Consider the following 27884-nt stretch of genomic DNA (forward strand, 5'->3'; position numbering starts at 1 on the left):
GGGGCCACGTTTCGCAGCCCTTGCAGATTCTATTTATGCGACCTAGCACAGCCCTGGGTGTTCAAATCACAAGCCTGGTTCTTCAGGAGCACCCCTGCAGCCTAAACTAGCCGTAGAAGTACTCAGTCCTTGGCATGCTCAGTCCCTCAGTGTCATGTCCCGCCCCGCACTACAACCGAGCTACCTTCTTGGTTTCTGCGCCTTCATTTAGTTCTCTCTCCACTCTGTCCCAGCCCTGGAAGCTCCTCGACTCACACAGAACTTGACCGACCTCCTGGTGAACGTGAGCGACTCGCTGGAGATGCGATGCCCCGTGGCCGGAGCACATGTACCCAGTATTGTGTGGTACAAAGATGAGAGGCTCCTGGAGAAAGAGTCTGGTAGGGAAAATGGCCCTGGATGACGGACAGCGTCCGGGGGTCTGCAAGCCGATGTCCCCACCTGAGCTGAAACCTTCAATCCTATCGCTTGCAGGAATCGACCTGGCAGACTCGAATCAGAGGCTGAGCATCCAGCGCGTGCGCGAGGAGGATGCGGGTCGTTATCTGTGCAGTGTGTGCAATGCTAAGGGCTGCGTAAACTCCTCTGCCAGTGTGGCAGTGGAAGGTGCGTGCCTGCCTGGCTCTGTTCAGCTCACCTCACACACCCAGCAGGCGCTCTCCCTTGGCTAGTTAATGAAGTGGTACCCAAGAACGAGGGCCACTTCCTGCTGGGTACATTCTCCCTCTCACCCAGCCACTATCTATCCACCCAGGCTCCGAAGATAAAGGCAGCATGGAGATTGTGATACTCATTGGCACTGGCGTCATCGCTGTCTTCTTCTGGGTCCTCCTCCTCCTCATCTTCTGTAATATGAAAAGGGTGAGGGTCTCCCTCTGCCATGGTTCTCTCCATCACCTAATGGGGCATCCCGTTTCCCCATTCCATTCTCATTCCAGCAAGCCCTTAAGAGTCCCATTCTGGTTCACTTGTCAATGTCCTGCCCTGGGAATCTTCCCCACCCTTCTATGCTGGGTTCCAAACCCGGCAGAGGTTGCCTGTTGACCTGCCCCTTCCTTGACTGAGAACTCAGAAGCAAGGGCCATGTGCCCTAGGCAAAATATATCCAAGCCACAGTGGTATGTCCAAATCAATGAGCTGTCTCCACCCCCACCCCCAGCCTGCCCACGCAGACATCAAGACGGGCTACCTGTCTATCATCATGGACCCCGGGGAGGTGCCTTTGGAGGAGCAGTGTGAATACCTGTCCTATGACGCCAGCCAGTGGGAGTTCCCCAGGGAAAGGTTACACCTCGGTGAGGCCAGCACCCAGCTTGCCCTACCCAGCATGCACCGCCTGACAGAGACAGCTTCAGCTGCCACAGGGTCAAGCAGGCTGAAGTGACAGAAATCCTTCCATTCTTAGAACTTATGCCAGAATGGTCTGTCTGGTTCCCACCTGGCCTGACCAGTTCCAGCTGAGCCTGACTCCCCAGAACCACAGCCAGGGCTCCCAGTTCCCAGGCCCTCGAGGTCATTTCCTGCTGCTCTGAGTAGGGTGGACCTGTCCCACCTGCCTGGAGAGGATGCTGGGGCCTTCCTGTCTCTCCTCTGTTCTCCAGCTTTCCCTCTCTAAGACTCCACTCCCTACTCCCTTCCTGTTTGGCAGAGAAGCTTCCATTTTCCTTCTGTCCCAAGCTCTTGGGACAGGTCACCCCTGCTGTCCATCCTTCTCCATCCTCAACCCCCCACACCCCCTATACAGCTCACCTGGAGCTGGCCCCCTGCCTCCACAGGGAGAGTCCTAGGCCACGGGGCTTTCGGGAAGGTGGTGGAAGCCTCAGCTTTCGGCATCAATAAAGGCAGCAGCTGTGACACCGTGGCGGTGAAGATGCTGAAAGGTACGGGGCTCGTGGGTAGAAGGGACTGTGGGGGGGGGGCTGGGGGGCGGGGCGGGGGGAGGACTCAGGGTGGGACGGCGATGCAAGGGCAAGAAGGAAAACAGAGCTACAGTCTCAGCCACGATTCCATAGAAAGGCAAAGGGAATCAAATCCAAGCCTCTGCCTGAACCCTCTGCCTCTCTAGGGTCACAGCACGTACCAGGGCCCTAGCGCAGCCCGCACTCCCAGCACCAGCACTGAGCACGCTTTTGCTAAGGCAGTGTCTCAGGAGGGTTGAGCAAATTGGGAAAAGTCCCAGGACAGGTTTGGCATTGTGCCACGCCCCTTTGTCTCCCCCCCCCCCCCCAGATGGCGCTACTGCCAGCGAACACCGTGCCCTGATGTCAGAGCTCAAGATCCTAATTCACATTGGTAACCACCTCAATGTGGTCAACCTCCTGGGGGCGTGCACCAAGCCGAATGGTATGGAAATGAGATGTCCTGGGGAAAGGACCGGGCAGTGGGCGCTGGCACTTTCACTACAGGTGGGAGGAGCCATGTGGGTCCTAGGATGGGCCCACGTTGGAGCCGGGCAGGGTACAGCAAGGATGGTCCGCAGAGGGGCAGTGCCGCTGCTCTGCGGGCATCACCAAGTACCTGGCTTCTGCTCCGCCGTGTCATAGGCCCTCTAATGGTGATCGTGGAATTTTGCAAGTACGGCAACCTCTCCAACTTCTTGCGTGCCAAACGGGATGCGTTTAGCCCCTACGCGGTAAGTAGGCACACCAGCCTGTTGCCACAGGGCAGTTAACACCATGGTGGACTGAGGGTGGAAGTCCAAGATGAAAAGCAGACTAGCTTTACACTTCGCTTTGGCAGGAGAAGTCTCCTGAACAACGCAGGCGCTTCCGCGCGATGGTAGAAGGCGCCAAGGCTGATAGGAGGAGACCTGGAAGCAGCGACAGGGCCCTGCTCACGCGGCTCCTGATGGGCAAGGGAGGAGCACGGAGGGCCCCCCTTGTCCAAGAAGGTAAGAACTTGGCATCCTCTTGCCTGTGTCTGCCTGGCCCAGTTAAAGTCTCGCAGTTGGCGCCCAGGGATAACTTAGCCTGCGACACTCCGTGCAGAGTCATCCATGGGAGAACTGTAAGGCTCTGCTTCATGAGAGGAAGATACCTGTAGGCGGAGGCTGCTTGTTCGTTTTCCCAGAGACTCAGACCCGAAATAATCACACTGAAACTATATTATTACAACTGTTTGCCCTTTTAGCTCACGCTTCTTATTGACTAACTCTTTTATCTTATATTAACCCATTTCTATTAAATCTGTGGATCACCACATGGTTGTGGCCAACCGATAAGATTCCGTCCAGTGTCTGGAGTCTGTCTCCTGTAGCGGCTACATGACTTCTCTTTGACTCTGCCTACTCTTTCCTCCTCTGGCTGCTTGGAATTTCCACCTTTCCCTATTCTGCGCTGCAATAAGTTCAAAGCACCTTTTTTATTAACCAATTCACAGGATACAGAGGGGAATCCCACATCAGACACCCAAGAGGCAGGCAATGAAGTTTAACTTGGTATCACAGGATAAACAGCAATGCCTTGCAGACAGGGTCAGGGAGGGCTACAAAGCCAAATAGTGGGTGCAAAGTTGATGCCCCAGAGATCATGAAGGTAACAGGTATAAACAGGGTATCTAGTGTCTGGAGTTTCCGGGGCCTGGCCAGGAGAGCCGTGGTCAGGGGTGGGTGCACAAATGTTAATATTGGAGTGGAGATGGAAGATGAACTACTGTAGAAGCACCTCCTGAGCTGCCCTCCTTCCGTGCAGCTGAGGACCTATGGCTGAGCCCACTGACCATGGAAGATCTTGTCTGCTACAGTTTCCAGGTGGCCCGCGGAATGGAGTTCCTGGCTTCCCGCAAGGCAGGTCCCCAGAACCCCACCAGGTCCTTTTCAGAAGAGAAGGGTACACAGCCCTCGGTACAGATATGCCCGGTTGTAATTTTACTCCACAGTGGCCTTGGGACCACTTCAGATCTGTCCCATTTTGAAGAAAACTCAGCCCAAAGCAAGGAATCCCCTCCCCCAGTTCTCGAGGTTAAGCATCGGTCATGGAATCGGCGTGTCTGAGTCCCTAACTCACTTCACCTCAATCCCATATGTCTTCTCCCATTAATCTCTCTCCAAATGAGCAAGATGCAGGCAGGGCAGGGTGTACCTAGAGCGCCTCAGAGCCCCAGGCTGAGATGCTGCTCTGGGGGGCTGAAGCCAAACTCACTTCCACCTACATCCCTTCGCCCCTAGTGCATCCACAGAGACCTGGCTGCTCGGAACATCCTCCTGTCAGAAAGTGACATAGTGAAGATCTGCGACTTCGGTCTTGCCCGAGACATCTACAAAGACCCTGACTATGTCCGAAAAGGCAGTGTGAGTACAGGCCCTGAGAGGCAGGGGACTCGGAGTGGGTGGGGAGAGGGAAACCTTAGGCCAACTGTCCACTTGGTCTGCCAGGCTTCATGCCCAGCAGCTGGGAGACTCACTATTCCTAGGAGCTCACCAAGTATGCTGGTTGCTTGTCTTATTGCTTAGATGAAACACTGGACAAAATCAACTTGAGGAAGAGTTTGTTTTGGCTAAAAAGCTCCAGGGGATACATCATGACATAGCATTGTGTCCAGAACAGGGGGCTGTTGCTCATAAGGTGTCAGTTAGGAAGGAGAGAGTGATGAGCATTTGTGCTCAGCTCAGCTTGGCTTCCTTCCACTTCTCAATGGTGGCCTCGCTTCTCCCTTCTTTTTCTCCTTTTATTTAGCCTGGGATCCATGCACACGGAATGGTGGAGCCCACATTTAGGGTGGGTCTTCCCATCTCAATTAATCTATGCTAGATAATCCATCGCAGACAGGCCCCAGACACAATGGCAGGGTAACTGGCAGAGCTCAGAGAAGGGTGCTTGAATGAGTGACCATAGCTAAGTGAGGTGTTATGCCCGGGAGAAGAAGGAACATGGTTGGAGATGGGAGAGTCCAGGGTGTGGTGTGATGGCCACCCTATCCAGAGTGGCAACCCCACAGAAGGCTTTTGTCCTTCATGCTGACTCACAGGTGTGGGAAGCAAATACAGGGCGGAAATAGGTATGCATTTCTACCCCCACCTGTAAGCTGTCAGAAGAAGGGACTGGGAACGCTAGTTGGAAGCAGAGGACAGTCTGGATGTGTTCCCAGATGCAGCCATAAGATGGAAGGAGACAGATAATGGGGAAGCATCATTAAGAGCTTGAGGAAGAGGGAATGAGAAATCTGCTTCTGGTGTGGGGACAAAGTGAGTTGATTATCGTTTGTCAAGAGAAAATATTGGTGGTGTGCATGATACATTCTCGCAGGAGGCTGAGTTAATTCTCTCCAACTGCAGGGGCAGATACAAGATCCACCCTCAGAAGCAGACTGTGGGGAGGCATGCTTGAACTAAAGAGGAGCAGGCAGGAGGATAACAAGTTCAAGAAAGAGCAGGGAGAGGGAGAAGGAGAGGAGCAGAGAGAGAAGAGGAGAGGAAAGGAGAGAAGAGGAGAAGAGAGGAGAGAAAAGGAGAGGGAGGGAAGGGAAAGGAGAGGAGAAAAAGAAAGACAGAAGGAAAGAGAGAGAAGGGAAGAAAAGAGAGGAGAAAGAGACAGAAGAAGAGGGGACAGCGAGAGAGAATAGAAAAGGTGATGGGGAGGGAGATGGAGAGAGAGGCAAAGAAGATGAAGATATCTGGGAACAAAGGACAACTGTTGGGAAGAGAGAGGGAGAAAGATAAAAAGGGAAGGGAGGGGAGAGAGAGGTAGAAGAAGTGAGGGAGAGAGAGAAAGAGAGGGTGAAGAGAGGAACAGAAAGAACTCGGAGTCGTGGCTATCCTGGTGTTTGGCCTCATCTCTCTCCCCTCCACCACTCAGGCCCGACTGCCTCTGAAATGGATGGCCCCTGAGAGCATCTTTGATAAGGTGTACACCACGCAGAGTGACGTGTGGTCCTTCGGAGTGCTGCTGTGGGAGATTTTCTCCCTGGGTGAGTAAAGGGCAAGGTGCCACCCCAGGAGAGGGAAGGGGATCACCTGCCTTGGGGGGCAGGCTGGTCATACAACTGTAGCTGTGTGTGGATCTATTAGCTCAGGGCCTTCTGAGGCAAGTGGTTCAGTACTCATTCAGTTCTATTGCTGTGAAGAGAAACAATGCCCAAGGCAACTCTTATAAAGGAAAGCATTTGGTTGGGGGTTTACCTACAGTTTTAGTTGGTAGTCCATTATCATCATAGTGGGAGCATGTGGTGTGAAGACAGGCAAGGTGCTGGAGAACTAGCTGGGAGCTACTTCCTAATCCTTAGTCAGCAGAGAAAGACTGGGGCCTGGCATGGGCTTTTGGGTTTTTTTTGTTTTTTTTTTTAAATATTTATTTATTATTTATTATGTATACAATAGCCTATCTGTGTGTATGCTGAAGGCCAGAAGAGGGCACCAGACCTCATTACAGATGGTTGTGAGCCACCATGTGGTTGCTGGGAATTGAACTCAGGACCTTTGGAAGAGCAGGCAATGCTCTTAACCACTGAGCCATCTCTCCAGCCCCTGGCATGGGCTTTTGGAACCTCAAAGGCAACCCCCAGTGACACATTTCCTCCAACGAAGCCACACCTCCCAGCCCTTGTAATCCTTTCACACAGTTCAGCTCCTTGGTGGCCAAGCATTCAAATGTATGAGCTTTCGGGGGCCGTTCTCCCACAAACCACCGCATTCAGTTACACCTGCTTACACAGATCCTACATGGGAACAGGGTGAAGGCCTCCTGAAGGGTGGAAGAGGACGATGAGCAAAACATCAGTGTCACTGAATGGCAGTCACGAAACATTGTTCCTAAAAACAGGAGCGGGAAGATTCTGGGTAGTTCCGGACTTTGTTTGAACAGGTTCTGTGAGGCTGTACCCCTATCCCAGGAACTAGTCTCACAACCCACGATGACTATGTGGGTACTCGTGGTACCCTAGCAAACAAGCAATTTCACCGATCCTATTTTAAAGATTTATTTGTTTATTTATGTCGGGGGAGAGAGAATATGCACAGCTGTGTGTGGGTTACGTGGGTCCATGTGCTTATGTAGGTGCCCTTGTAGGTCAGAAAAGGACATCAGGTGTTCTGTCTGTTCCGCTGAGGCAGGGTATCTCCAAGAACTAGGCTAGCATTTTCTTGGCTATTCTAGAAGCCAGCAATCTCCAGTGATGCTCCTGTCTCTGCTTTGTTTGGATCTGGGGTTACAGGCATGTGCCACATGCCCAGCTTGTGACCTAGGTGTTGGGATGTGAAGTCTTTTCTTCATGACTGAGCGGCAAGTGTTCCTAACTGCTGAGACATCTCTCTGGCCCCATTCAGCCATTTTTCCATTTAACTAGAGGAAAAACTAGAAGGGGCGGGCCTAGCAGCTAGCCCAGTCCCTGGGTAGAGACAGCATACTGACACCAGCAGCGATGTAAAAGAGAGGAAGAGACAAAATAGGCTGGGCTTTGCCGGATGGTGGTGGCACACACCTTTAATCCCAACACTTAGTTCTTCATGAGTTCAAGGCCAGCTTGGTCTAGTGAGTGAGTCAGGACAGACTCCAAAGCTACAGAGAAACCCTGTCTTGGGGGAAAAAAAAACAAAAAGATAGGCCGGACTGAACAGAGGGCAGACTGCTCCCCACCTCACCCACCCCACCACTTTTCCTCCATCAGGGGCCTCTCCATACCCTGGGGTGCAGATCAACGAGGAGTTCTGCCAGCGGCTGAAGGATGGCACGCGAATGAGGGCCCCAGAGCTGGCCACTCCTGCCATGTGAGTCTCCTGGTTGGCCACACAATTGTTGGGGGACAGGCATCGAGGGAAAAGTGTGCAGGCATGGGGCATGGGGAGAGCTGGTGCAGATCTCGAGATGGAAGGCAGAAAGAGAAATCTCCATGAATGGAGTACGGTCTCAGGGAAGGCTTGGGGACACTCAAGGGAAGGAGGGCATGGGGTTGTGGGGCAGGGGATGGTAGTCAAGCCCAGAAAGGAGAGCAGGCAGGCAGGGGGTGGCACAGGGACATGACATCTGTGATAGACACGTCTCACTCCAGCACTGATCCATCACTAACATGCCCCCAATCCTGGACCCACTGCTGTCCATCCTCAGGAAACCCGGAGCCCATAAAGCAGGCCGGGTCCCCACCCCTGAGGACACACGCTGATGGTAGTCACATAATGAGATGGGACACAGACACTCTGGGAGCACCTGAGAAGCACTAGAAATGCTTTAGGAACTGAAAATGTCTAGAGAAGGATGGGGGAGGGGCAGGAGAGACTGTCAATACTAAATCTGAAGTAGAAACAGCAGAACAAATGGAGAGACTTCAGTCCATTTTGTGTTTCTATAGCATACTGGACACAGGATACTTAATAAGGATCAGGGGAGGGTTCTTTAGCTCAATTTTGGAAGTTCAAAAACAGACACCCCCTTTGTCTAACTCAGCTCTGGTGGGGGCCTGCTGTCTGCATCCCAGTATAGCAGATGGCATCATCCCGGGAGCACATGAAAGTGACAGATCACACAGTGAGATAGGAAACAAGCGAATTTATATACAATAGCCTGCTCTCAGGAGACCCCACACCTCAAGACAAGCATTAATTCAGTCATGAGCCCCCTTGATCTCTCAGCGGGTCCCATCTCTGTAAGGTCCTTCACCTCAACAGTGGTTAGCCATTCTAGGGACCAAGCTCCCATTGCATGAACCTTAGGGGACACACTGCCTATCCAAATTGCCGTAATAACCCAGGCGATTCAGGAGTGACGGGGCCGGCTGGTGGGAGGGTCATGGTGCACTCAGATCACGGGTCAACAGCCAGCTGCAACCCACAGACGCCACATCATGCAGAGCTGCTGGTCTGGAGACCCTAAAGCGAGGCCGGCTTTCTCCGAGCTAGTGGAGATCCTGGGAGACCTGCTCCAGGGTGGAGGCTGGCAGGTGAGCCCCATCTTTGTCCTTTCCTGCTGCAACCCATGGCCCAATCCTGAGTTCCTGCCCCGTCTGTCTTTCTAAGTCCCTCTAAGCCCTGGTCAGTTACCAAGCAAGGGTCATACATGTCTGACCTCAAGTCCACGGGCCTGTCCTCCCACTGCCCACAGCTCCATCTCATTCAACATGAAGCTGGGCAAACATCACCAGGGGCTGCTCTAGCTGCCATACAGATCGATGGTCAGAGGCCATCTTTACCCACAAGGAGTCCCAGGCTAGCCCACACGAAGCCTGCAAGGCAATGCTATCCTCAAACACAATGATAGCAAATTTACCTTCTGGCACCCCTGAGCACAAAAACACTGGACTTGTGTATCCTCCATGTCTCCCTTCCCAGAAGTTACTTCCTGAGAGCAGCAGCTTGGGACTGGTACCTTATGCTCTAGAACCTGACTTGAGAATGCCCTGCTGAGGCCTGGCCTGGCCCACTTGCCTGGACCTGGAAGGGCGGTTGGAAGAACTGAATAAGGCCAGCCCAGCAGGCATCTAGCAACCTTCACGCTTGGCCTGCTGTGGACATTAAAGTGTGCTAGGGCCCAGCATAGACCCACTTAATCCTCAGAACTCGATCACAAGCACAACCCAATCCCAACCCTGTGGCAGAGGTTGAGACCACAGTAGTCCTGAGTGCAGCATTAAGACTGAGGGTGGGCATGGGGTAGCCGCTGACCCTGGAAACTTCTTCCATTCCTGCCAGGAGGAGGAAGAGGAATGCATGGCCCTGCACAGTTCTCAGAGCTCGGAGGAGGGTGGCTTCATGCAGGCATCCACCACAGCTCTGCACATCACCGAAGCCGACGCCGAGAGTAGTCCACCCAGTCTGCATTGCCACAGCCTGGCAGCCAGGTCGGTGTCTCTCTCCCCAGGGCTGGGCATGGGTCTGATGGTGACAGCGGTTTGGAGGTGTCATATGTTATGAGTCCTCAAGGAAGAGCAACTTACAGTGACTTGAGAGGTCTCTTCCCATGAGTGTCTTAGCCCGTTGCTGTAACAAAATATCTGAGGCTGATAGTTCTAAAAAGAAAAGAGGCCCATTCAGTTCCCATCAATGGAAGTTGAAGAACATGGCATCCGCATTTGCTTATCTCGAGAGAGCATCGTGGCAGGTGGTATCATGACAGCAGAAGCACATGAAGAAAAAAGCTTGTGGTGAGAACGGGGGCCAGAGGGAGCCAGAGGCCCTCGCTACGCTTCTTACAGCATCTCAGCATCTTGAGGGCCAACATTCTGAGGCTGGTGCTCCCATGCACTAGGGCACATCTCTGTGTCCCCACATGGGGGATGAAGCTTCTAGCACACAGACCTTGGTGACACACTCTAAACATATCCAAACCACAGAACCGGCCTCCTCCAAATCTGTTTCTCTCTCCTTCATCCCACTTTCAAGAGAGCATCCATCTTGAACATTTTTTTCTTTGGGGACACAAAGTAGAGTGGCTGTGTTTGGGCCAAGATCCCTCCTAGGGTGCAATTGCTGTTTCTTCTCCAGAGCATGTCCCCAGGACCACAGACAAGGCCCTCAGAGCAGTGAAGACCACACACTCACCATATCCCAGGAGTGAAACAACCTGTTTCTAGAATTCTGGGTCCAAGGTCTCTTACACCTGGCTATTTACACCCCTACTAGGTTGTAACATTCATGTTCTCACCAGCATAACAAAGGCTGGGACTCCAGGACTCCTGCCTCATGTGCATCTCCTGTCCCCTATGCTCAGGGCAGTGACATGCCTGGGGACAGAACAGCAAGTTGGTGCTTGCCAGACTGCATTCACCAAGCCCCCCAACACCCTGTGCACACTGACACTTGTGCACACAGTGCATATGTGGGCAGGGCAGTCAGTGGTTAGTAACAGGAAAATGGCCTGCCTCGTCCCAGTGGCCCATCCTGAGGAGAAGGTCATACCTACCACTGGGCTCCATACTATGCTCAGCCTGGGGTAGCTACCCTCTCCCCTCCCACAGCAGAGCCCCAACACTGGACTCAGTTCTCTTCTGCAGGAGAGAAAAGGCAGTGCAGGGAAGGAGTGAGGAGGGGCTGAGCTGTGCCGTGGCACCGACGTGGAATCTGAGAACCAGTCCAGACCTTGGACCTAGGCCCCGCCCATACTCTGCCTCCAGCTGGAAGGCCTTTCTCACTGGGAAGAGAAGCAGCCCAAGAGATGGGAGAAGCAAGGATGAATTCATCAGAACCTTCTGTGTCCTCCCCGCAGATATTACAATTGTGTGTCCTTTCCTGGGTGCCTGACCAGAGGGACTCAGACTCCAAGCTCCTCCAGGATGAAGACGTTTGAAGAATTCCCCATGACCCCTACAACCTACAAAGCCTCCGTGGTAAGAGCAGGTGGAGGGAGGAGGGATGGGCACCTCAGATGGGACCAAGGGAAGCTAAGAGGCAGGGAACAGTATCAAGTCTTCCCAATACAAATAACAGAAAAGCAAGCAAGACTTCTAAAGTATTTTAATTTTTTATTAATTTGTAAAATGTACATATTAATGGATGCAATGATATTTCAAGACGCGCATCTAGAATTCACTAATAAAATCCAGCCTCCCTTTATCTACTTCCTCTCCCTCCTCCCAACCTCTACTAATGGCTGTTCTACTTCCAGGTCAACCGTTTTTTAGCTTCCACGTGAGAGAACGTGCCGTACTCATCTTTCCGTGCGGCTTATTTCACTTAACGTGGTCTCCTCCAATTCCATTCATTTCCTGCAAAGAAAAGTGTTTTATTCATCTCTGTGGCTGAATAAAACTCCATTGTGTACACACACCACATTTTCCTGTTCCATCCTCTGTTGACTGCACCTTGGCTGGTATGAAGGTGTCTTCTTGGGAAAGTCCTTGAAAATATCAAGCCCAGGGAACACTTTAAGCTCTTTTGCATCTTGGTGCTCACTCCAAGCTCTCCTCTCTCAGCTGCTGATCATTCTCACACGTGGCCTCCCTGTCCATTTTATCCCAGCTGTGTAGAAACCATGGCTTTTAAGAACAGAGATGGAGAGAGAGAGAGAGAGAGAGAGAGAGAGAGAGAGAGAGAGAGAGAGAGAGAGAGAACTTAGAGTCAGTGAGACAGCTCAATGGACAAGCTTATAACCCTGAGTTCAATCCCTTCCAAATGGTGGAAAGAGTTAATTTGACTCCAAGTTGTTCTCTGACCTTCAGGCACACACTGTGACATCCATGTATATTCATATACATACATATATGTGAATGGCGGAGACAGCTCACATTCTAACAGCCTAGGCCACAGATGCCCCTGTGGGTGGTGGTTGGCACCGCTAACCCAGAGAGCACAAGTGTCATTGAAAGAGGTTAGGATGTGGGGAACAGGAAGTTTGCAGGGTGTCCACTCAGTCGTGGACACCTTGTGTCCTCGGATCAGGTCACATGTGGTGAGGCTCTGTGACACTCAGCAAGTGTGTCTGTTTGTAACTGATGAGCCTGGCTCTCCAGGCCTGAGCTCTGGTGGCCGAGGACTTGGGGTCAGTGCTACAGCTTCAGAACTAATTCCAACCAACAGGGCCATGGATCCTGGACACAGTGAGCTGTGGCCCGAGAAGCGGGGATGATAAGGTCTTCAGGGAGGGGCCTTTGAGCAGGCCACAGATACCTAGGCTTACGTCTTCAGCACTCAATGAAGACCTTTGGGAATAGCTCCGACATTCCAGCTCTCACCTCCTAGGGGACTCAGAATGAGTACATGCTCAGCCTGTTGCCCTCGGGTCTGGAGTGTCCCATGGACCAGACACAGCTCCTTCCCTCCAGACCTCCACCAAGGCCATAGTTTCTCACTGTGTGTCAGAGATGTGGCCCTCTCTGCACATTCTGATGGGCTGTAAATGACTGGCCTAACTCAGTCCCCATAGATATACCAGTCCCCATAGATATACCAGTCCCCATAGATATAGGTATAAGGCCAGCAAGGCTCAGGTTCCTCAACACCTGGCCAGGCTGGGACGCAGCTGCCCTGCAAGAGAGCCTCACACGTGGCCCACAGGTTTGGCTGGTTCTCTCCCCACAGGATAACCAGACAGACAGCGGGATGGTGCTGGCCTCGGAGGAGTTTGAGCAGATAGAGAGCAGGCATAGACAAGAAGGCAGCTTCAGGTAAGGGCCTCCAGAAGTGGACGTGCCATCCTCAGGAGGGCCCCGAGCGGGCACCTGCTAGTGCAGCCGGGGCCGGGCAGTGCTCTGGCACTCTTGCCGGAAAGATTTTGTGCCTCCTCCTATTTTCTCTATGTTTTCAAAATGAGCGTCTCTGAGACCCAAATCACTGCTCCACCCAGTGCCCTGCCCCACTCCCCACCACCAAAGGGGGTGATAACGGTGGAAATTCAAATCTCCACACTTCCTTAAACAGACGGTTCCTTGAGGAGTTAGAATGAAGGCACTCGGCTCATGCCTGTGATGCACCTGAGGAAGTCTTGTGTGTATGTCTGTGTGTGTGTGTGTCTGTGTGTGTGTGTCTGTGTGTGTCTGTGTGTGTGTCTGTGTCTCTATGTGTGTTTCTGTCTGTGTGTATTTGTGTCCGTATTTCTATGTGTATCTACGTATGTGTGGGTGTGTATGTGTGTCTATGTGACTGTGTATATGTGTATATATGTATGTTTATGTGTGTGTGTGTCTGTGTCTCTGTGTCTATGTGTATCTGTGTGTCTGTGTATGTGTGTGTGTCTGTGTCTCTATGTGTATTTGTGTCTGTGTGTATTTGTGTCTGTATCTGTGTATATCTGTATATGTGTATCTGTGTGAGTATATCTGTGTGGGTGTGTATGTGTGTCTAGTGACTGTGTATATATATGTATGTCTATGTGTGTGTATCTGTGTCTCTGTGTCCATGTGTGTCTGTGTCTTTGTGTATCTGTGTATACATTTGTGTCTATATGTGTCTATGTGTGTATGTATGTCTATGTATGTGTGTGTCTGTGTGTGTCTCTGTGTGTGTGTGTGTGTATGTTCCTGTGTCTGTGTGTGTATGTGTGTTTGGGTGTGTGTTCTTGACATATCGTGCTAAACAGAACCAGGCCCAAGCCACAGCAGGAGAGCCAGTTGGGAATAGTCCCATGAAAGTCATGTGTCACACAGACAGTAAACAATGGAGAAGGCTAAGCTTAACAGAGAAGAGCAAAGACCCTGGCCCAAGTCTGAAGCTCCAGAGGCAGCTATCTTGGGAAGGCATTGCTTCAGAGAGGTTGGTGAACTGGAGGGGACTGCTGCCTGGTGACAAGGGAAGAAGAAAGTTCTGAAAGATAAGATAATGACCCTACAGAAGTAAGATGATGTCCATAATTCAGAGGAAGAGAGGCTAGGGGAAGAGGCTAGAAGAGGAGGAAGAAAAAGCATTTATTGCAGAAGCTGCACTTCACTAGGACAGCAGCAGAGGGCGCTCCTGTTTGCACAGGTTTCCCTGGAAATGCATCAGGATGAGCTCTTAAAAGGAGTAGCAGCATATCACTGGGCAGGTGCTGAGGAATGACAGGCTGTGGATGGGTGAAGTCTATAAGGAGGAAGAGGGAGTTGACTGGCCCAGGTCCTTCCCACTTTTTTAACCCTTGGGCCACACTCTTCATCAACTCTTCATCAACTCCAATTATATCATTTGTTTTTTCAAATGGCCATTCAGGATGCAGACCCCACACTCTGCAGAACCCTGTTCCTCCATGGGTGGAAGGCGAGCTTGAGAGATGTAGGTTTGGGTCAGGCAGCAGGATCGCACAGAAGGTATTGGCTATGGTGTTGCTATAAAGCAGGACGGTAGAGGTTTTGGAAAGATGCAATCAAGAGGACCTGCAGTGAAACTAAAGATGTGGGTCTGGAATGACGCTTTTGGATGAGGGAACCTAGGCAGCCACCAGCCTCGGTTTACCTTCTGCTGCTGTCATGGCAAACCTGAGCCTGGGCGGCTTAGAGGGAGCAGAAGTGCAGTTGATTCATGTCCTTCGAGGCTGAGACGTCTGAAGGTAGGGTGCCGGGGTCTGGTGGGGTCCTTCTTGTAGCGTGACCCCACGGCAATGTAAGAGCAGTGTGAAAGAGGACCCCAGTTTTTCTGACATCAGTCCATTGCCTGAACCGAATCATCGTGCCACACAGTGGCACTGAGGATTGACTTTCCCGCTTAGGAACCGTGATAACCCTTGCAGGGGGTCAACCTGCTACTTCTGATGTAGGAAATTCCAGCAGGAGTGTTCACAAAGAGAAAAACACATACTCTCTCCATCCGAAGTTACTGCAAAACTAAAACAGGAACGCAGAAGGATCTTTATTAAACAGGGAAAGCTGAGGCTGGAGAGAGCTCTTTCTGCCATCTCCAAGGCCCTGTGTCGGGGCTTAGGGCAGGAAAATTGTCCCTGTCACATCAGATCTGGCTGCTGTGCTGGCTGATGCCAAATCTGCACCTCAGAGCATCTGTGCCTGCATCGCACTCTGCCTGTGTCTGGTGATTCCAATCAGACCCTGACTCGGGGTCCTCACTTTGCTTATTAAGACCATCCTCCCTCTCTCGGCAGCTGTAAAGGTCCTGGCCAGCACATGGATATCCCCAGAGGACATCCTGACCCCCAGGGGAGGCGTCGGCGGCCCACCCAAGGGGCACAAGGAGGCAAGGTGTTTTACAACAGCGAGTATGGGGAGGTCTCCCAGCCGTGTAAAGAAGACAAGTGCTCACCATCTGCCGGCTCCCCCTTCTTCACAGACAGCAGCTATTAAGGAAACACTCGGCAAGGCCTCCTACCCCCTGCTAAAACCAGGCTCTGGCAGCTGGTCTGGAGGACATCCCTAGCAGAGCAAGGCTGGAGGCCCAGACTGGGCATTCATTTCTAACTCTAGCTCTGGAGGAGTTTTCTATCCCCCTCTACAGTCTTCCTAGCCAGGAAGAGTCACACTCAGACACAAGGGCTCCCTTGAACTCTGCACCACCCCTGTGCCCTTCATCAGACAGTCATCCTCACCCTCACAGTTCAGCTGCCTGGTAGCTCAGCATTCACAGATGATGACCCTCGGATAGGCACTCCAGCAAAGAACCCTTCTCCGGCACCTGCTTTGATCACGCTGGTGGGTAACAGGATTCTGATAAAGAACGCATGTGTCTGAGAGTCACACACACAGTGGATCCAGGTCGAGTTAGACCACAGCCTCCACGTCCTGGTCCAAACACGATCCCCTCCCCTCCCCGACTTGAAATCCCCCACTTCCATCTGTCTTCCCGTTTCTTTCTCCTGGCCCACCAGGGCTGAAGAGAGATGATCGCATTTCCATCTCAAAGCCCAGAAGAATGAATGGAGGAGAAGTCCTCTAAACACTCACTAGCCCATGGCAACTGTGTGCAATGAGAGACCCCACAGCGAAGCAGCACCTCTGCCTGAGTGCTGAGAAGATCCATTTTTTTATTATCAGAACCAGGCGCTGCTGTGAAGAATATACTCATCAAAGAGTCGTGTGGGAAAGGAGCCCAAGGACAGTCCTTCTGAATCTCGGTCCCCAACAACTACCTGAATGGCCATGATAGCACACCAGTCACTACAGCTCTCGGTCTCCCTCCTGAAGGCTCCCAGGCTCCACGTGCATGGCCCAGAGCCTGAGAAACCCTTACTTGGATCTTTCCGCTAGAGCCAGGATTTGTGGATTCTGTCGAGGAAGGCTTCGGGCGCTGGCACAGAGGACCACATGGCCCAGGGCCATTCAGCCAATGCTCCATGTCCCCAGGCCCCTTGGAGGCCCCTGCCTTCTGCTAAACCTATACTTATACCTGATACTGACACCTGAACAAATCAAACCTTTGTCCTGAGAGAATGCTCCATGGAACCTGGGGCCTTCCTGCCCAGAACCCCTCCATCCTGGCTCAAACTGCCCAACCGTCACTACAGAAGAAAGCTGCAGAATCTCATCAATCCCAGCTCCACCCCCGCAAGAGCGCTTGCAGGACAGGCGACCATACAGCAAGCAGGGGCTTGCTCAGCAGACCCTCCCCCACTCAGTGTATTGTTCCTCTATGATATGTTGAATGCATGTATGACTCTAGTCTTCTTTGTCCCCCGTGGCCCTCCCCCACCCCCACTCCTCCACATCACATCTAACCTGTCCGTGGGATTGAGTCTCAAGTTTGCCTCGTGGAAGCAGAGAGACTGTTCTCTCAGAGGACCAAAGGCTGCAATGGGGGCGCAGAGCCCTTCTCACTCCTCCCCCACGTGTGTATCACCTGTCTGTGTCACCTCTCCTGCCTTGTAACTACAAACATACAAAATGTACTGGGGAAGAAATACATACTCTGCCCTTTTAGGCAGTGTTCTCTGAAATGATCTAAGATATTTAACGAAAGATAATAATAAATTTGATGCCAGTCTTTGAGTTATAATGAATGGATTCTGAATAAGCTGTCTGTCAAATTCTGGTCTTCACCATATATAGTCCAAAAGGGCCTCTGGGCTCAAAGGAATCATAGCGTGGTCCCCTTGCTCACATTCCCCGAAACTGCCAGCAGAGGGCGCTGAAGAGACATTAGCGTGCCTGCTCAGCTTTCACCTACTCTAGCTACACCAGTTTGCTTACACACACGTTCTCCTAATCCTTACTTCATCTATAATGTAAAGTAGTGCTTTCTTGCCACCTACCAAAGTCACGTATTGCCCCTTGAGCACCAGCAGTGGTAGACACAGAAGGCTCAGCTCCAGGCAAGTCCTCTGCACCAGCTCCTACGTCCTCTTCCAAGGAAGCAGGTCCAGCATACCCCTGAGGTTGTCTCCAGGTTGTTTCCCAGGGGCCCAGAAGCGAAAGCCAGCGATGGCCACTGGGTGGCAACAGGCCTGTCAGCTGTACCAGGCTGGTGGGGACTTAAGCACCCAAGAACAGGCAGCCAGCACAGATAGATGGGCCCCTCGCCCAAGAGAACAGAAAAGAGCCCGGCAAAGGCCAGAGACAAGTCAATACTTTGGTGGGCCAGCTTCACATTCTGGGCCTGCCCGGTGATTCCTGCTGTCCCCTGGTTTTCTTCATTCTGGTGGGAGGAGCCCCTCCCCACAGCGGTAACTGCTAGTGGCAGGGTGCTTTGTTTTATCCTGGCTTCTATACTAAATCTCAATCTTAAAAGGGGAAAAAAATTCCACACTAAACACAATTTTTTTTTTTTTTTTGGTTTTTTGAGACAGGGTTTCTCTGTGGTTTTGGAGCCTGTCCTGGAACTAGCTCTTGTAGACCAGGCTGGTCTCGAACTCACAGAGATCCACCTGCCTCTGCCTCCCAAGTGCTGGGATTAAAGGCGTGCGCCACCACCGCCCGGCAAAACACAAATATTTTGACACTTAATGTTGTGCTATAATTAACTGCATTTGACCACAGAATCAGAGACAGAAGCCTGTCTGTCCCCAGAACTAGATCTCCTCTCTCACTAGCCAGAGAGGCAAGACCAGGCTGGACTGTGGGGTTGTGCAAGGCTGAGAGAGGAAGGTAAGTGACCAGATGTGGCTCCCTGAAGCTGGGTAAGCCGGGGTACACCAGAGCCCATCAGCTCCTCAGTGTCTCCCTATGACTTGCCATCTTGAGAGCTGTGGTAAAAACCGTGGTACTGGAGGATGTTCCGATCCCACCAAGTCATGTCCACTGGCAGGTTCCCTGCCACCCCCGCACCCCTTCCCATTGGTTACATCTTGACCCCAGTCTTCTGGACGATGCTACCCACCACATCCAGCATAAATCGCTCCCTTTAGTTAATTCTCTCTTGACAAAAACCTTCCTAGAACCTACAGAGGTGTGCTTTCCTGAAGTCGTAGGTATCGGTCCAATCAAGTCGATAAGATCCCCCCATCACATGCACACTCATCCCTGTAGACATCTGCGGTGGGCTGGACCCTTGTGACCTCTCCAGACCCTATCACAAGAGGATGGTAAGAGGGACAGAGCCTTCGAGAGGGAATCAGGCCAAAAGGTGGAGCCTTCAGCAATGGGGCTTTTCCCTTGTTAGAAGAAGCCAAGTGTCTTAGTTCCTTTTGGTGTGGCAAGACATCATGACCAAGGCAACCTATGAAAGAAGCGTTTAGCCTGCACCTCACAGATCCAGAGGGATAGAATCCATGGTTGTCATGGTGAGGAGAATGGCAGCAGGGAGGCAAGCTTGACACAAGAGCAGCAGCTTAGCGCTTGCATCTGACCTACAAACGAGACCGAGGCAGGGGAATAGAAACTACATGTGCCTTACAAACCTCCAAGACTTCCCCCAGCGATACACCTCCTCCAACAAAGCCGTGCCTCCTAATCCCTCCCAAACAGCTCAAACAGCTGCGCTGACTGGGGACCAAGTGTTCATGTATATGAGCCTACCCCACCAAGGGATGAAGAGATAGGTTAGTCAATAATGGGCTTGCCTTGCAATCCCAGGGGCCAAATGAAATCCCCAGAGCCCACCTTCAGCCACGTCCTGAGCCCTGCCAGTGAGAACCACGCTGACAGCTCTGTCCCACCCTCTCCACTACAGAGTCCTTTGTAGGGGCCTTGGGAAAGGAAGAAGTGCTTGCAAGAGTCAGATCAATATTGACCAAAGTGAAGGTGTCCATACAAGTGCCAGCAAGGCACATTGGATACACCATTGTAAAGAACCCCGTGGCCCAGTTGGCTGAGCTATGAGGAAGGAGGAAGAAGGCCACTGAGGAGGACATGCTGGCAGAGATTCATGAGTGGCCCCGGAAGAGGGCACAGCATCTCTATGTTCCTGGTGGGTGAGCCAGGGATTCCGGGAGATCTCAGCAACCCTCACTTCTCTGACCCTGCTAGTGGCCCCAGCCGTACCAAATAGATCCTGGCTTCTTCCTCAAGCCTCCTTTAACTGATGTTAAACAGAATCCAGGACCCTGCCGTGGTAGCCTCATCTTAGCTGCCAGTAGAGCCTCAGTGTACTCACCTGGCTTTGTGGTGACTACTCAAGGAAGAGAGAGGTGGAAGGATGCACTCCTTGGCCATCCAACTGCCATAACCCAGGATGATGACATCCGGATAAAGATGACCATATTGGTGGAAAGGAAGGGAACTTAAGATCAGACATCTCCATAGACTTAAGAAGGGGCCCAGGATCTTGGGAAGAGACTGCACACTGGCTCACCCCAGAGGCTGTCCATCCATCCCCACCTCCTGGTGGGAAAAGAATGCAGAAAGAATGAAGAGAAACTCAACACAGTCCATTTACAAGCTCCGGCCTTCTTGGGCCTTACACAGAGATGGGAACAATTTCTGTAAAATCAATCCCACAGCAGCACAGAATAACCAGTCCCACAGCAGCACAGAATAACCAATCCCACAGCAGCACAGAATAACCAATCCTACAGCAACACAGGATAACCAATCCCACAGCAGCACAGAATAACCAATCCCACAGCAGCACAGGATAACCAATCCCACAGCAGCATAGAATAACCAATCCTACAGCAGCACAGAATAACCAGTCCCACAGCAGCACAGAATAACCAATCCCACAGCAGCACAGAATAACCAATCCCACAGCAGCACAGAATAACCAATCCCACAGCAGCACAGAATAACCAATCCCACAGCAGCACAGAATAACCAATCCCACAGCAGCACAGAATAACCAATCCCACAGCAGCACAGAATAACCAATCCTACAGCAGCACAGAATAACCACACGACAGAGCTCCCACCTAGCTAGTCCACAGCAAGGCAACAAGGCAATGAGTCATGGGAAAATCTGAAAAGGTTATCATGGAAGACTCGCAGCCTCCCCCGGACAACTCCCATGATGAGTAATGACCAAGATGCCTGATCTGAAGGGCGGAGAAGCTGGTCTACCTGCTCAGGGAGGGCAGGTACTCCTCACTCAGAGATGGAATTGGGTCCACAATTTTGTTAATAATGTACTAGCCTGGGTACCAGGGAGCGCTCTGGGTGGTATATCTTAGTGACTGGCAAAAGGAAAGTAGAAAAAATAATAAGGGAGCTTCTTTGCTGGCAGTCTAAGCCCACATCTCAGCTCCAGGTCTGCATGCCCACGACAGCCATACTTTGGGCCCAGATATGTACACATGAGTGGAGGGGCACCAAACATGGACCAAGGAGACCCTGGAGCCAGGCCAGGCATTGAGTTGGACCTGGGATAGGAATCTAAGCATGGGAAAAGAATGGTCAGGCCTAGGGGCTTTTCAAACAGGGGGACTGTTGATGAACTTTGAAGGAGCAGACAGGCCTCTGTTGTTGCCACAGGCTCAGTCTCTGAAACAGGCTGTCTTTGTTTCCTGGGGCATAGCCCTGAGCATCCTGCCTGGACAACCTTCCCCTGGGGTTTCTTGAAGCCAGGAACCATGGCGGAGGCCCCCTCTGCTGGAGCACCCCATTGGCTGAGCACCCAGCTCTGAAGCCTTCATGGTTCTTCCACAGTTCCAAAGTGGATGTCTGGCTCCTGCTCAGAGCCTTCAAAGCCACTGTTTACGTCTAGCACTTCCTGAATTCCCAGAGGATAGGCAAGGCATGAATGTTTGTTTTGGCCCATGGGATGTCCTGCAAACATGTCCTGGGACAAGCTGACCCTGTTATCTGAAGAAGTGCCAAGCATTTCCTCAGTATCATAGCCAGCACTCTGCCACCAGGGGACAGGCATACAGGAACTGGGTGGAGGAGGTCAGAATGGATGCTGACCACCCTTGCCCCCTCTCTCCACATGCCAGGTAGGCTTTAGCATCCACTGGAGACACTCCACTGGCCTCTGAGAAAGCAACACAGGTATTGAAGGAAAAGGTAAATGGTGCTAATTGCCAAGTCCTTTGAATGTCACTTTCCGTGGAGAGTTAGCAATCCAACTAAGTTCATTATTTGGAGACAAGGCAATTTTCCTGGATTTTCTGGGTCAGTTCTAAAGGCAATCACATGTAGTCGTAATAGAAAGGCAAAGAGACCACACACACGCGCACACGCACACACACACACACACATCACACTGACAATCTGATGGCAGAAACAGGCATTGGAAGGATACAGTCAGAGCCAAGGAATGCCAGGAGCTAGAAGCCAGGAGTGGACCTTCCCACAGAGCCGCTGAGGAGCGCAGCCCTGGCAACCCTTGGCTTTCAACCCAGTGGTCTCCAGCAGAGTGAGCAAGAAACTGTGTGCTGTTTCCAGCCACCAGGGAGGTGTTGACAGCAGCCTCCAGATAAACCAGACACTTCATCTGCCTCATGATGCAGGCCAATCTCAACTATCCCCAGGGACTAACCCCGAGCGCGGTCACAAGGACAGTTCTAAAAGTCAGTGTGTGGGGAAGGATTGGGCTTGATGGGGATAAGCCCTGGCTTGGATGATTGCAGCCGGGGAAAGTGTGAGGGAGGGGAATATAGACACACATACTGTGAGGATGTCTTTTGGCGGTCATGTGATGAAGGCCTGTGGTCACACTGCAGGCTCATGGAAAGTCAGGAAGGGATCACTCAACCTATTGGATCTCGAAGGTGAAAAGAGTTGGGTTTTGAGGGGGTTGCTGGTTTTGCTGTGTTTTGTCTGTCATTTTTCAGCATTGGAGATCCGATCTAGGGCCTTCCTCTTGCGAGGCAACTACTCCGCTAGTAAGCTACGGTTCAGCCCCAGGAAAGTTCATTTTGTTTTGTTCTGTTTTTTGTTTGTTTGTTTTTGATTTTTAATATTGGGTACTGTTATGAAGCCCAAGCCTGCAACACCACATCCTGCTGGAAGGTTGTTTTAAAGACAAAGAATGCCAGGAAGGGTGCGCAGGGAGGCCACTGGACTGACACCAGGAGTCCACAAGACATTGAAGTCTCATGGATGTCAGGCTTCCTCCTCCTCACAGCCTCTTGGGTCATTCAGAGCTTTGCCTAAACTTGAGCCGCTGGAATCCTGCCGGAAGAGAATACGGACTGCCAATGAGTATATACGCGCACCATTTGTGGAAACGCAAAATGGCACAGTTGCTATGGAAAAGATTGGTGATTACTCAAAAACAAGAAATACTATGATCCAACAACCCCACTTCCAGCTGCAGCAGTCCCTGCTTGCCTTGTCTTGATCCATGATATTATAGCAGGATCTAGAGTTACCTAAGGGGCAAGGACAGGATGGTAATTTCCCAGGGCATGAAGAAGAGAGGAAGAAGAGGCACGGGTTTCAGTTCTGTAAGAAGAAGGGTTCTAGAGACGGGTGGGGCCAATGGTCAGTCATACCTTTAAGAAGCATGTAAAGGCATCACAGATGTCTGTGTGATATGGATTAGACCTGTGGTCGTTTTTAAAACTAATTTTTAGTTAGGATCCAGAGTAATTACTTTCCTCGTGGCATCTTTATACATATGTGTCCTTACACATTGGTACTGCAACCCCTTCCCAGCTAGCTGTTTTTCTTTTTACTCCATCATATTCCCCTCTGCTTTATTGCCTGTACTTAACACTATTCTCTCCCTCTCCCTCTATCTTTGTCTCTCTCTCTTTCTGGAACTCTCTCTTTAGACCAGGCTGACCTCGAACTCCCAGAGATCTGCCTGCCTCTGCCTCCCGAGTGCTAGGATTAAAGGCGTGCACCATCACCGCCCGGCAGAAAGCAGTTTTTAAATCTTCAAAGTGTACCACTGTATCTGATTTGTCTTTAACGTCGCTGTTGCTACCACTGCTTCCTCTTTGGACAGGACTGGGGATGGAGTTCTCCAGAGAAGCTAATCACTGAAACTCCCCCACATAAAAAAAGACACTATCCACCCCAACATATGCACAAATCTCAGCACAGAAACACAAGAAACATGGTGTGGGGGCTCATATGACTCCTCCAAAAATTCATAGCTTTTCAGTAACCAAAGATACCAAAGTGGATGAAATGCTGGACAAAAAATGAATTCAGAACATTTTTAAGTGACTCACGGATTAAAAAAAAAAAGTAAGCAACAAATTATTAGTGAATTAAGGAGGACAACACAGTATATGAGAGATATTGTTCTCTATCTTCCTGGTACTGCCATCCTTTAATACAGTTCCTCATGCTGTGGTGACCCCCAGCCACAAAATTATTTTCGATGTTACTTCATAACTGTAATTTTGCTACTGTTACGAATTGTAATGTGAATATCTAATATGAAGGACATCTGGCATGCGACCCTGTGAAGGCTCATCAACAACCTGTGACCCACAGGTTGAAAACCGTTGCATTAGATAACTGAATTTAGCAGTCATTACAGAATACTCCGTCCAGCAGCAAGAACATACATTTTACTTTTTTCCAGTTCTGAAACTTTTTTCAAAATAGATATTTTACACCCTAAAGCAAGTCCTAACAAATACAAAATTTTTAAATGATCTCTTACATCTGATCAGATCATAATGAGATAAAATCAGAAACCAACAGCAGGAGACATAGCAAAAAAATATACAGACACATAGACTAAATAACACGCTTCGTCATGAATATTCCATGTTTTCTCTCATACACGGGATCCAGAAATGCAACACACACGGCTGAAAGCAGAAGAGGCAATACTAGAGTAGAGCAAGGGGACGGGGTAGAGGAGGAAGACAGACGGAGGGCAAGAAAGAGCATTGGACGAGTGAGCCGTGGTCAACGCAACATGCATGCTGCATGGAAATGTCACAGTGAAACCCACCAATATCACAGCCTATATCTATAATTATAAATTCAAAGATAAAAAAGAAGAAAAGTAAGGCGGGTTCCCCTGGTAAAATCCTCAAAGGAGTTGAGAACTGTTAGTTGTGAAATTCTCTGTTTAATGTTTCAGACTATAGTTATCACGGCAAGCGAAGCCATGGTTAAGGTAGACACTGCCGGCAAGTCAGTTGGCCGTGGCTTCTCAGGAAGGTGGCTGGTCAGAACGGTATCCGTTTCCTGAATGTGCCCTCCTGACGAAGAGGCTCGGGGTATTCTGGGGGTGGCGGTGGAACCCACTAGGTCCACAGTAACACAGATGGTCTTGACACCGTCTTGCAAGCGTTCCTTTCAGGAAAACTGTCAAAAGGGGGTGCGGCCTCACAAGTTACAAACTCACTTCCCACTGAACTTACTACTCCAATGGTGACTGATAAAAGCCTCCCAGATCAGACAGTAAGGAAAAGAGGTAAGGAATGAGCAGGGCCGCTGTGAGTATGGTCAGTGTTGAGTCACGTGCTGAAAATGAGGGATTTGCCCACTGTGGGTCTTCACACCAGCTATGAAGACCAAACCATGCCTCATCTGCTGTGGTAGAGGCATTTGAAATTCCTGAAGTCAGGTCTCAGCATTACTGGGCCTATGGGAGGGGTATCAACACTTGTTCTCTGCTACAGTTCTGCGGGCAGCAGAGAAGAAAGGGCTTTAGAGAAACTCTTAACACATCACCCTCATCCCCAGCCTTTGAGAGGGATTTTAAAGACAGAGAAACATCCCACCACCCACACCCTTTTGCATCAGCAGCTACCTGCGGCCCAATTAAGAAGGTAGTCAAGAGTAAGGACTGGTCACCCAGCCAGGCTAGTAGGCTTTCCTTTCTGGGTCCAATACACTGGGGCTCCCACGCCAGCAGGAGCTGGGAAGACTGTCACTGTGACATTTCTATAGCCTGGGACCAGGGACCAATAGTTCTGGGGGATCTAGGGTCCTGGGGACCTGACGATTTACACTGTGCTCTTCAGGCTTCCAGCCCCAGCACCTCCATAACCATTCAGCCCTTTCACACCTGTGGGGAGCCTGGGCCCCAGGGCTGGACTGCAGTGACATTGAAGTGGGGTCAGACCACAGTATCTAGGTGTAGGCCAGGGTGGGCCCAAGGAGACAAAGCACATCCTCCGTTCCTGTTCTCAGGAAGAAAGGGCCAGCACTTGAGATCAGGAGACCCTGCCAAGAGGAAATCCCCAGGCCTGGGGTGGGATATGCAATCCTCCCAGGGTCCATGGCCCAGAAGGAAGTTGGCTGAAGTTCTGCCTATTAGCTGAGCAAACAGCACATTTCTCAGGAGGGTGGGGCTCTACCCCTGGGTATATGAGACCCTCAGGAACAGGCTCCAGGAAGAGTGTCCTAGGTCCATCTTCTGAGTCTCATTCCACCATGAAGCTTACCATCACCTTCCTAGTGTTCTGTGTGGCTCTGCTCAGTGACTCTGGTGAGTTCCCTTGGGGCTTAGCATCTTCTGTGGAGGGACCTGCCATCAGTACCTGGACCCTATTCCAGTTGCATTTGGCCCTATAGCCTCCCGCTCTGGTGCAGTGGGTGCTGATGGCAGCTTTTCTAGCAGAAACACCTCCACCGCTCCTCCGCTTACCCCTTCAAGGCTTTCCTCTCTTCTTTTCCTGTGGCCTTCAAAGCCTTCTTCTGTCAGGCCCACTGAGCCTTCCAGCTACCTCTCATATGCCCACCCACCTTTGGCTTCTTCTCTTCACCCACCAGCTTGACAACTGAGTCAAAGGCCAGCACTGGCTTGAGAACGGCCATCCCATCTGTTCTAAACCTGATAAATGTCCCCCCATTCATTAAGGCAAAGTAGGAATGGCCTCAACTCTGAAACCCTACCCATCTCCTATCGCTCTCTCTGCAGCCATCTCCCCCTCCTCCAGCCCACTGTGAGGTCACCCTTTCCTCACTGTTGGTGTCTCGTTTGATACTGGGCAGTCACCAACCAGGAAGTAGGTGGGTGGCTTGAAGTCTCCCTCTCTGGAGGATCTGGGTCTTCAGGATCCTTGAGAAGGCCCTAGGTTCTCTGTTTGTGTTGGCAGGTATTGCTTTCTTCGTGAACTCAGTGGCCAAATCTGTGCCAGAACCCGTGGCTGCCGTTGCCCCAGCTGCGGAGGCTGTGGCTGGGGCTGTGCCTAGCCTACCATTAAGCTACTTGAGCATCCTGAGGTTCATCCTGGCCGGCCTGGGCGTTCCGTTGGATCCCCTCATAGAGGGTTCCAGGAAGTGTGTCACCGAGCTGGGCCCTGAGACTGTAGGGGCTGTGAAGACACTGTTGGTAATGTGGACATCTTCCTTGCATGGCTCTCCCTCCCTATGTGGGTACCCCTCCCCAGCCACCTTCACCATCATGTAGGAGGCAGCCCAGCCTGCATCAGGGACCCCCTGCTTTCTGTTCTGCTTCTGCAAGCCATATCCTAACCAACCTGTGAGGAGCCCAAGGAGTTGGTCAGGGCATACCTTTCACAAGTGGCTGCCAGCAGGCCTTGACACTTGTCCTAGAAACCGTCCCCCATGGGGTTCACAGGAGCCTTCCTCAGAACCAGCAGCTATGCGTTTCTGTCTGAGTAACCTCGGATGCCCAGGTCCTCTCCTTAGCAATCTCTGGTAGCAGTGAAGGGCACTCTCAAGCTTGGCTTCTCTCTTCCAGGGTGCCCTGACAGCGTTCGGTTGAGGTGAACTAGGAATGACTCTGCCTACAGAGACGTGTTCTTCAATGAGAGACGGAAACCCTACCACTCATGACTTCCTTCTGCCTTAATAAACGTGACTAGAGCAGCTCTGCAGTTAGTGTCTTCTTGCCTCAAAGCCAATCCCTATAGGAAACAAAAAGCACCGTGCCTGTGGGGGGGGGGGAGCCGGGGAGAGGATGTTCTTGCTTTCTGTGGTTTCTGGTGTCTTTGCTCAGATATCTGGATACCTTTGATTTCCTCTATTCTCTGTTCTACCAAAGAGACCATGATGGTCTGACCCCAATGTTCAAGGAAAGGCCCCATAGAACTCGAACACTGATACCCACATCAGGGGACATGTTCTAGCAAACTCCATTAACAACTGCATTATGCTTCCTGTGAAGGGCTTCACTCACCTCTCTGACTTGGATCTTTTACACTAAGACATAGGGCTTGAAGTTTTCCGTTCCTATTATGGTAAGAAAAATCGGGGATTTCAAGTTTCCAATTTGGGGAGGTGATTTGCTCACAAACTAGAGTAAAGTGAAAGGCCACCTGGACTCGGATGAGGTTTGAATCTCGTTTTCAATACATTGCCCCTACGGTCATCAAGGGGTATGGATCTCTGTGGAAGATAGCGGTCTGAAGAATCAC

The 27884-nt window shown here is 51.2% G+C and overlaps 2 protein-coding genes across 6 annotated transcripts in view; both read left to right on the forward strand.

The window, feature by feature from the left end:
• Flt4 (fms related receptor tyrosine kinase 4) overlaps positions 1–17246 on the forward strand; it is a 42185-nt gene extending 24939 nt beyond the window's left edge. For 4 of the 5 annotated variants that reach the window (XM_057776133.1, XM_057776136.1, XM_057776137.1 and 1 more), the window contains 17 exons: positions 234–380; positions 475–606; positions 755–861; positions 1160–1295; positions 1776–1880; positions 2230–2343; positions 2544–2632; positions 2740–2890; positions 3690–3784; positions 4166–4288; positions 5793–5904; positions 7600–7699; positions 8760–8865; positions 9614–9762; positions 11127–11247; positions 12938–13023; positions 15423–17246. In XM_057776133.1, coding sequence (XP_057632116.1) covers positions 234–380; positions 475–606; positions 755–861; positions 1160–1295; positions 1776–1880; positions 2230–2343; positions 2544–2632; positions 2740–2890; positions 3690–3784; positions 4166–4288; positions 5793–5904; positions 7600–7699; positions 8760–8865; positions 9614–9762; positions 11127–11247; positions 12938–13023; positions 15423–15621 — 2072 coding nt within the window. In that variant the 3' untranslated portion in view covers positions 15622–17246. The remainder of the gene's footprint in view (positions 1–233; positions 381–474; positions 607–754; positions 862–1159; positions 1296–1775; positions 1881–2229; positions 2344–2543; positions 2633–2739; positions 2891–3689; positions 3785–4165; positions 4289–5792; positions 5905–7599; positions 7700–8759; positions 8866–9613; positions 9763–11126; positions 11248–12937; positions 13024–15422) is intronic. The other variant, XM_057776134.1, reaches the window with a different exon arrangement.
• Positions 17247–25910: 8664 nt separating this feature from the next.
• On the forward strand, positions 25911–27330 carry Scgb3a1 (secretoglobin family 3A member 1). Its single transcript, XM_057776589.1, has 3 exons — positions 25911–25990; positions 26601–26836; positions 27209–27330. Exons 1-3 carry the CDS (start codon positions 25936–25938, stop codon positions 27230–27232), a joined length of 315 nt encoding a protein of 104 aa, XP_057632572.1. The 5' UTR covers positions 25911–25935; the 3' UTR covers positions 27233–27330.
• The last annotated feature ends 554 nt before the right edge of the window (positions 27331–27884 follow it).

This window comes from Chionomys nivalis, chromosome 7, assembly GCF_950005125.1.
Source record: "Chionomys nivalis chromosome 7, mChiNiv1.1, whole genome shotgun sequence".
Classification (NCBI taxonomy): Eukaryota; Metazoa; Chordata; class Mammalia; order Rodentia; family Cricetidae; genus Chionomys; species Chionomys nivalis.